This window comes from Lipotes vexillifer, unplaced genomic scaffold (genome assembly GCF_000442215.2).
Source record: "Lipotes vexillifer unplaced genomic scaffold, Lipotes_vexillifer_v1.1 scaffold414, whole genome shotgun sequence".
NCBI classification, from domain to species: Eukaryota; Metazoa; Chordata; class Mammalia; order Artiodactyla; family Lipotidae; genus Lipotes; species Lipotes vexillifer.
Genome location: NW_006782864.1, coordinates 2,133,979 through 2,143,576, shown reverse-complemented (window position 1 = coordinate 2,143,576; position 9,598 = coordinate 2,133,979). Strand labels below are relative to the sequence as shown.

The 9,598-nt window shown below is 48.1% G+C and overlaps 1 protein-coding gene across 1 annotated transcript in view; it reads right to left on the bottom strand.

Moving 5' to 3' along the window:
- Nucleotides 1-7,374: 7,374 nt before the first annotated feature.
- The window catches only part of SFRP1 (secreted frizzled related protein 1), a 42,036-nt gene continuing 39,812 nt past the window's right edge, over nucleotides 7,375-9,598 (bottom strand). Inside the window, exon 3 of the mRNA XM_007455482.1 lies at nucleotides 7,375-7,697. Within this exon, the coding sequence (XP_007455544.1) occupies nucleotides 7,375-7,697 (323 nt within the window). The remainder of the gene's footprint in view (nucleotides 7,698-9,598) is intronic.

Here is a 9,598-nt window from a genome sequence, read left to right as displayed (position 1 = left end):
CTCAGGCTTGGAGGTCGGATCACAGTGAGGAGGGTCTAGGACTCAAATATTTTGCTAGGAGCCTAACTGACCACGAGCTGTCCCTTTTTTCATCAAGAGTCACAGCACAGTCGAGCTAGTTCTTAGGGTTTTAAAGGTGAGTTCTTTTCCTTCCAACTCACTAAACGGAAATAAAAGTAAGTCTCTGGGTCCGGCTGTCCATCTCAACTGTCCCTACATCGTGGGACGCCCTCATCACCCCTCTCCAGCCTCCACATCTTAAACAGCCTGAAGAGAGGAGACATCCAAAAGTAAGGAGTCAGCTCTAGAGAATTAGGAGAGGGCTCGGAGAGTTTGGATGTGACAGTGGTTGGCAAGTCAGGGGCAGAGCTAGAGAGGCTTCCTGCTGGCATTAACTGCCATTTACAGACTGGGGTGCAATTTTCCTCTAGCCTGCTCCACGATGCGTCTTCCCACACCTCTTCCCTCTCTGCAGGGGCCTTGAGGCCTCCCCCAGGCCTGGCCCAGGTCAGGGCCTGATTTGCATGCCAGAGGGGAGCTACTGTTGCTAGAAGTCACTGAGTAACCTGCGGGATGGGCAGCCAGACTTGGATTCCCCGTGGTCTCAGCTGCCAGCCTCTGGAGGGAGTGCTGACCCCCCAGGAATCCACTCAATTCTGTGGAACCCACGCTGGCTGTCTCTGGGTCACACTGTGAAACACACACTTGGGTTTTGGCATGCGATGCCTTTATTCCTTCAGCTGATGGGCTAAATCTTCTAGGCAAAGAGGCAAAATTACCCAGATCTGGTCATTACAAACTCTCCAGAGGACTCAACAGCAAAAATGGAAACCGAGGCCCTTAAAGCACCTCCCACCCCCAATCCATTCCCAGGTACAAATAGTGATGGTGATGCTGGAGTGAATTATTAAAAAGTGCAACAGAGGTGGGATCATGTACAAAACACTTCAGCAGCATCTCCTCTTTTCTTATTCTCTCTCTCTCTTTTTTTTTTTTGAAAGGAAATCAAATGTGCACTTCTGGGGTTTGATGGCTTTATTTATCTCTAAGTCCTGACATCCAAGGAATCTCAAAGCAGCCCTAGCCCAGGATCCCACCTGGCTAGCTGATGGACAGGCTTCTGCAGTGGGCTCAGTTTCAGGGCCCAGGACTCAGGAAATCCAGGGAAGAGAGAAGGTAAAACCATTCCTTGCATCTCATGGATGCCTACAACAGAGCTTAGCTGAAATGCCGAGGACAGGACCGTGAGAATTCCGAATCCTTCGCCCCCACCCTATCCACCAACTCTGGTGCTCAGGTGATGGAAAGGTCATCCTAATTAAAGCCACGTGGTGGGGTTTCAGCAGTGGAAAAATTGCTGGATCCTTTCTCCTACCTCCCATCTCCTCTGTCTCTCCTTAAACATACACATGCAACCTCCCCTCCCTTTATTTAAGCAAACAACTCTCTCCGTGATTAAGTACAGCCCCTGCTTATCTAAATAGTCCACAGACCTATAAAGACACAGCCACTCTCGGGTGCTATTCAGAGCTTGTCCTGGCTCCCATCTTCTCCAAACCTACAAAGAGCAGCCTTCCTCGGCCTTTGCTGACAGAAATTCCTCATGCCTGTTCCCCGGGTAAAGCAGCCTTGCTCGGCAGGCTGTGCTCAATTTATCAAAGAGGTGGGATTTCCCCTCCAAGCACTTCATTCCCCCCGCCACCCCTCTTTTCGTGGCCTCTCCCATAACCTGAGCTTGAAGCTGCCCAGATGTGAACATCGGAACATGAAAAGCCCCCGTTCTGTTGTCAGGTTCTGATTCTGTTTGGCGGTGGAGGGGAACACCATCGAGAGGTGAACCCCAAGGCCCTCCAGTGGGCGGGGCTGGGGGGAGGGATGGCGGGGAGGTCCAGAGGCAGACCTGGACACAGGACAGGTCTGGATGGCTAATAGTTTGCTGAGGAAGAAAAATAAAAAGGAAAGGAAAGGAGTCTGGGGGAAAAGAATCAACCCTGGAGAGCGAGGACAAAGAACTCTAACGAGTGGATGGAGAGGATGGGCCCCCAGCTTTGGGTTTCGAACTGCGACTCTCCCACAGTTTGATTTTCTTTCCACCCCAAAGCATGGTTCATATTTTGAGTTCCGAGGAGATGGGCGCTGCGTGGGGACCCAGAGGTGACATTAGTAGCGCAGGGAACCAGGACACTGCTGAGCGGGCAGCCCTTCTTCTATGTGCCGCTTAGAGCCTCCGAGGACAGGCAGCGCCAGCTCCGCCCCTCCCACGGGAGCCAATCCGAAATGCAGAATTCCAACCCGCCCTCAGATCTATCCAATCAGAACCTGCATTTTAACTCGGTCTCCAGGTGACTTATATGCATATTAGAGGTTGAGAAGTACTCCTTGGAGAGCAGGATGTACCTGGCAGTAAAGAGTTAGGTTCATCCCCTCCCTCGTGTATCTAACTTAGCTCTGTTAATTAATACCTAGTTAAGAATAACTCACAGAACTTCAGAAAGGGCTGCAGCGATATGAAGTGTGTGAGTAGGGAAAAGAGACACCAAAATAATCGTCTGCCTCTCATTCCCAAGCCACACGTATGTCATGCAAAGTAAGATCCGGAGGACTGCTGGCATCTGGAAAACCTAGAGCACTAGCTCAAAGCTGAGATTCTAGGGCCCCATGGCAAACCTCCCAAATCTAAATCTCTGGGAGTGGAAGACAGAAACTGCACGTTAGTAAGCTCCCCTCGGTGACACATGCTAAAATTTAAGAATGAGCCTCCCTATTTCCTTTAAAGGATTTCTCTTCCTCCAGAGAGAAAGTGAATTGCTAGCACTTCTGGATCCGTTGTTGCCTTGGAAATAAGACCCACCTAACTTGGATAACACTGTGACCCTGATCTCTTTCTGCCCCTGAGTTGGAGAGCACCTGTACAATTCCTTCAAGAGGTGTGAGTGCTATGGAGCCTGAGGGTAAGGCTGCTGTTCTCAGCACTGCCAACCCTCTCTTAGTCACGAGGCTCTGGCAGTCCTGACACTTGGAACACCCCAAACTCCAGGGTGACGCCAGCTGCTGAAGCCAGGATGCCTTTGAACACACTTCGTCATCTTTTTGGTGATTTTTTTTTTGATAATTCTATTTTAACTTTTTAATTTTAATTTTTTAATAAAGTATAGTTGATTTACAATGTTGTGCCAGTCTCTGCGATACAGCAAAGTGACTCAGTTATACTGATTTGATTTTTAAAAATGCAAAAGAGCAGTGAGAACACATGGGTCGTAGTGGTAGGGTTCAGTGGCGTGACAATGATATCCACGCCCAGCCTAAAAGAGATTTTTCTTCTTATTGACCACAGAGGAATAAAAAGGAAATGCCAGTATTTTCCTTGGCTGGGCTGGCATTCCAGGTACAGGTCCACTAGTATGGGAAAATCTTTTGATACCAGAGCACGACTTAGTGGAATTTTTACAAGCCCTCATACCACGCCTTAAAAATGGTGTCTCTGTGCTTAGGTGTGGTCTGGGGTCACTTGGAGTATTTGCTCACTTCTGGGTGAAACTGCCAGTTGTCTGAGGTTTGGAAGTGCCTTGTTAGTCAGGGAAAGACATGAACTGAAGTTGTCAGTGTCATCGCTTACAGAATTAAAAGTCACAGCGAAGAATTCCTTAGGCAAGAAGCCTACAGCAGCCTATAGCCTCATATCAGAGAGCTTGGGCTCACCAAGTGACACAGTCTGGGTCCAGAGGGAGGCTCAGCTGTAATTCAGACCTTGATCCCATGGGACTGGGACTTGGGAGCCGTGGGTTCTGGTTCCAGCAACGCCAGTGACCTGGGAGCCCCACCCTCCTTGGGAGACCCTAGCCATCTCACATCTGGCTTCCCATCTGTAAATTAAAGGGGCAGACATGGTCTCCCCTATGGCTCATGTGGGTCTCAGACTCCAGGTCCCAAAGAGTTTTCAGATTTTAGTTGGAATTTTAACATAGAATTGGCTGGAGGGGAAAGATCATCTGAAACCAAAAACATGGAAAAGAAACGCAGGCAGGGTTGAAAAATACATTCTTGGAGAGCAAGTATTTAACTTTCTCTCTGATCTGAAACACACAGCCGGGGGAAACTTCTGGAAATGATTCATGGGAGCAGGTGGTGTACGTGGGATGGGGTGAGGGTGTCTGCAGGGCCCCCCAGGTACTCCTCTGGCCCACCATGCCCTGTTACCATTTGAAAGCTGTTAAACTGGGACCCGAAAAAAATCAAGAGAGGGGGGTATGTGTGCAGGGGAGGAGGGTGAATGGTGCATCACTGGCGGGAAAAAGTCACCATGCACATTACCGTTGATTAATTGAGTGATTTTAGTTGAGTGAATATTGATACATGGCAGGAAGGCATGAAAATAAAATGAACACATACGGGAATTACTATTAACATAAGTGATAACATCAAAACATCTGGTAAAATGCAGTTAAAAAAACAACACACAAAATGAAATGGAATGTAAAACATTTTCACAGTATTCAAAGCTTTTGTAAGAGATTCAGACTCTATAAGAGGAGTGCTACGTGGAGGAACTAGAGGAAACAGGAATCTCATCTGTGTCCTGTGTATCTGCTGGTGAAAGGTCAGGAGGGCCAGCATATTATGCCACGAGAGTCTCTCCTAAAACAGAATGCCTGAGCCCAACACATCCACGGGGTTAGAGCAGAGCAATTAGTTACTTGGAGTCTGATGAGAAAGACAGACTCTAGGTTTGGGCAATGCGGTTTCCGTAATTTACAGACCCAGGTGCCTTAGGGAGCCCTCAGTGCTAATTCACCGACACCCAAAGCCAAGTGTGACACAGGATGCTCTAAAAATAAAGTGTTCTTGGAATTCTCACCTCACTTTCTATCTTCTAAGATAAGTACTAATATTCTTCAAAGATTTAGCTGAGTTCTGCCCATGACCTCACTGGATTCCACCCAGAATGATGATTTTAAACCTTCACAAATACAACCTTTGCACTAGCAATAATGACCAAATCACACACAGACCTCTTCTGGAAACCAATGAGAAAGCCAATGAGTCTGCACATCGTTTTTGTTACATCCTTTGTTGAGAAAAACAAAGGTTTGTGATCAAATGCGGCTTTGGGCCCAGAGCCTCCCTTTGCCCTGCAATGGCTGATGTGTAATAGTCAAGGCTGTCCCAAGTCCACAGTGAAACTCAGTCCCGGGACTCTGTGGTTGGATTCTACAATTGCAATTCACATTTCCAATTTATTTTGATGTCTCTTACTGCTTCCTACCTGAGAATTCCCATTTAGAGAGTTCACCTGTTCATTTATAACCTTCCTGGGGTAACTGCTATGGCCCACACAAAGCCTTTCCCAAGGCCCTCACCCTGGACAGAGGCCTTGCTGTCTGACCCACTCTGTCCAAACAAGCAGATACATATGAGCACAGAACTCTTGAGTTAATCAATCAAGACTAAGACCCAGATCCATACGCTCATGAAATTGCTCTGAATTTCAGTTGACAATAGGAAAGTAGAATATCTCTAATTAACTAATATATATACACATTTTAAAAAATCATCCAAAATTACAGGCAAATCACTTAAGATCCCCAACACTTTATGATTAAAGGTCAGAGAGAACCAAAAAAAAAAAAAAAAAAAAAGTATTAAATGATGGGTCACTAATTGTCAGGGGTTCATTAGATCAGGATAACCCTCAAGAACGTACTGAAGTTGGCAGGCTGGCTTCCAGACTGGAGTTTCGGGAAGTTAACAGAATCTTCCACTGTTTCTGTGTCAGGCAGAGGCCACGCGGGTGACGCCTTCCAGCCCCACTGAAGCATTGGATTGGGTATAAACATTTGCCCAGAGGGACAGTCGTTAAATCCTCGAGGTGTTCCAGAGAATTAAGAATCAGGCTTGAGGGAGAAATTAATTTGGGAGGAATTACTTCCTATACATTGAACAACAGGAGTCAAGTTGCTTCCGAGAATGGGTTTATGTACATCACTCATTAAACACAATGGCTCTGAGAATTATCTTAGGGCCCTTGGGGGAAAACCGTAGCTGCTTTGCCTTTTAAACTCCCTCCTTGGATGGGGACCCTTGTAGCTTAACTTTCCCTCTGCAGAAATGAAAAAAAAAAGGCCAAACGAACATTTTTCTAAGTGCAGAGGACAGGCAGGCAGGCTATTCTGAATTTCTCGGATCTCTAGGCAATCAAGTTCAAAGGAATCCATTTCTTCAAAGGAAAGACAGGAATGGGATGTACTGTGAGTTTTGATTAGCGTTGTGTTCGGGCCAGGGCAAGCCAGAAGCCCTCAGGAAGGAGGACCCACAGATACGCTACCAGGAGAATCCACCTCCCACTGGAAATGCTCAGAGAGACAGCCACTCAGCTAGAAAGCTGCCTCAAAGGCACCAAGAGACCCCAGTCTTACCACACCTTTCAAATGCTCAGTGGAGATTTTTTTAAAAACCTTGAAAAGTAAGTGGGTCTGTTGGTCGCTTTAAAACAATGTGAAATGAACAAACAAGGGAATTAGAATACTAAGCTCTTTACCCAATGACAGTTCACCCTAGACTAGCAACTTGCTCGACTGTTCTCAATTTTTTTCTGTTTTTCTCCTTTACGTCTGTTTTTTGAAAACCACTGTTGCCTTCTCCGTCTACGAATCATCACCTCCGTCACACCAAGGCGGGCCCGCGCCTCCGTCCACGTGTCAGGAGGTGAGATCAAAGCTGAGGCCGATGGTGGCCCCTCCAGGGCATCAAAGACTGGCTGGTTCCTATCAGAGATGACACCCGGCCACAGGGCCAAGCGGACGCAGGCCCCTCCCTTTGTTATTCCTATTTCCCCTGTGCACTGTCACTCTCTGAGTGTGGTGTGTGTCTGTTTCTGTCCACGACGGACAGAAAGAGAAACTCCTCTGGAACTGAAAGCCGTGCATCTTACCAACAGTTAGAATTTTCTAGTTCCAAAGGCGTAGATTAGCTGATAGATCCATGAGCAATCTGTAACGACACAAAGCGAGTGGCAGAACCTAACATTTGCTGCCGCCTCTCCCTTGCCGCCCACCCCCTTCCTTTACCGGCAGCGTTTTCTTTTGTAGTGACTGTGTCTCTGATTGAGATGCTGCTGCACCTCCCTTCCCCTGGGGACGTGCTGCTCCACACTGTGGGTCTTCAGGAGCTTCCTGATCTAAATGGGTTTCCTCATCTGGGCATGCGGCTTTAAATATTGGCTATACTGGGGTCTGGAGCATGGGGATGGAGGGAGGGGTGGGAAATGCTGCAAGGGCAAAGTAGCCGGATTACGATGCCCTCCGCCTCGAAGGAGCAGGGGGTGTGAACCGCCGGGGGTCCAGGGGTGCCCGCTACCCCCAACCCACCCCACGAGAATCACTTAAAGACCGACTGGAAGGTGGGACATTCGTGATTCTTCATCTTCTTCATGAAGTTTTTGAATTCCTTGTTTTTCTTGTCCCACTTATGGATGGCCGTCAGCAGGTACTGGCTCTTGACCTTACGGCCCATGATGAGGAAGTGGGGGCTGAGGTTGTCCAGCTGGTGACAGGGGCAGTCGGCCCCATTCTTCAGGTACAGGACCAGCTTCTTCAGCTCCTTCTTCTTGATGGGCCCCAGCTTCAGGGGTTTCTTCTTCTTGGGAACAATCTTCTTGTCGCCATTTTCCTTTTTCACTTCTTTGATTTTCATCCTCAGGGCTAGAGGCGGGGAGGACGGAGAGGCGGAGAGGAGAGAAGGGAGAGAGAGAGTTTTAGAACACGGCTTTTCATCAGAAACCACAACCCACCCGCGGGCAGAAGAGCAGGAGACAGAAAAGGCAAAGATCACCTAAAAGAGGGAGGCTCTATCTGTCTATTCTACAGATAAGGACCAAGGTCTCAGCTCACCTTCACGTACCAATTCTGCCCCCTGGTTTTGCAGTATCTGATGGTATCTCAACGGTTGCCACAGGATGCCGTGAGAGTCTCAAATAAAAGTTCAAAACCAAATCGTGTGTCTCTTTTTTAAAACGCCAGGACTCAGACTATCATACAATGCTTTAAGAGAAGAAGGGGATCATCTAATCCAATCAAGTCCACATAATCCAATGCTACCAACATCAGCACTCAAAGAAAAAACTTACCCTCAGTTTTGTTTGTTTGTTTGTTTTAGGGAGAAAGTTATTGGTTTAGGTTTTTTTTAACATCCAAAGGACCTAAAATTCTTTGTCAGTTGGGTCCTGGAAAGAAGACAGACAGAACCTGTGTGTGTGCAGTCAGCAAGGGAAAGCTGACTGCATCAAACGTCAGCGTCCAACTTTGTCATCAGAGAAACCAGGGTTCCAACCACTGGGCCTCCAGGGCGTTCAGACAGCAGGTACCATTGTCGTGCTGTCCACCACTCACCAACCACTAGATGGCGCCACTAATGGGCTATCCTACCCACCGTGTAGACCCACAGAACCAAACTCGACTTTGACCTCTTGACCCATTCGAGCAAGTCCTGGTGAGGGCCTGATGGATGAATCCAGGTGGTGATTCCTTAAATCTCACATGGTACCTGGGCTTCTTCCATTCTCAGCACAGCTCCCCGATGAGAGGGAAAGCCAGCCCTCTGCCAACTCTGCCTTCTGGCCTCTTTGCCTCTACAGAGCCTGAGTCAACAGTGTTTCAGGGTTAGTGTGTGGACCACACACTCTAGTGCTGGCTTCATGGGGTTAATCGGTGAGGATAAATTAGCGTGGAGGCGTCCTATTCATTGGAAATGCACCAGAAACACAAACACAGCGTCCTTGTAACAGTCGACTCCCCTCGAAGACTCGCCAGCCCTGGAGAGTTCCAAAGGAGTTGGAAATCATTTCTAGATTCTGGTCACCAGATGATGTGTCCATCCCTTGAATTCTTGTGAATTCCAAATCACCAAGCCCTCTCTTTTGAATAACTCAAAGCTTCCACCCACACTCCATGAGGAAAGACTTGAATCGAGCTACAGGACAGTAGCTAATGACTAGGAAAGCATCTGGATGCCCTCAAGAGCGCCGAGTATTTTCCATGCTTCACTTCCTCAGTGAAACCTAATACCTCCACGAGGAAGGTGCAACTATTTCCCCCATTTAACAGATGAGAAAACTGAGGCGTGACGGTTACGTTTACTTGCCCAGAGTCACTGACCCTAAACTAAACCCACGGACTGAGTGTGCACTTATAATCACCGTGTGCTGTCCGGGCCGAATTGCAAAATTCTTTATAATGAAGCTGACATTTCAAGTGCTGATTAAATGGACCAAGACAATACGGGAAAAGGGCTCGGGCTCTCTTCCCAGGTTTACCCACATTTCAAAATGACTTTACTTACGAAATGGTAAGAGTTCCTCCTGGTTGAAAGGGAACACCGCAAGAGTGAAGGCTTTATTATTTATTCTTTAGCTGATTAGAAAGCACACCCTTGGGCTTCCCTGGTGGCGCAGTGGTTGGGAGTCCGCCTGCCGATGCAGGGGACACGGGTTCGCGCCCGGTCTGGGAGGATCCCGCATGCCGCGGAGCGGCTGGGCCCGTGAGCCATGGCCGCTGAGCCTGCGCGTCCGGAGCCTGTGCTCCGCAGCGGGAGAGGCCACAACAGT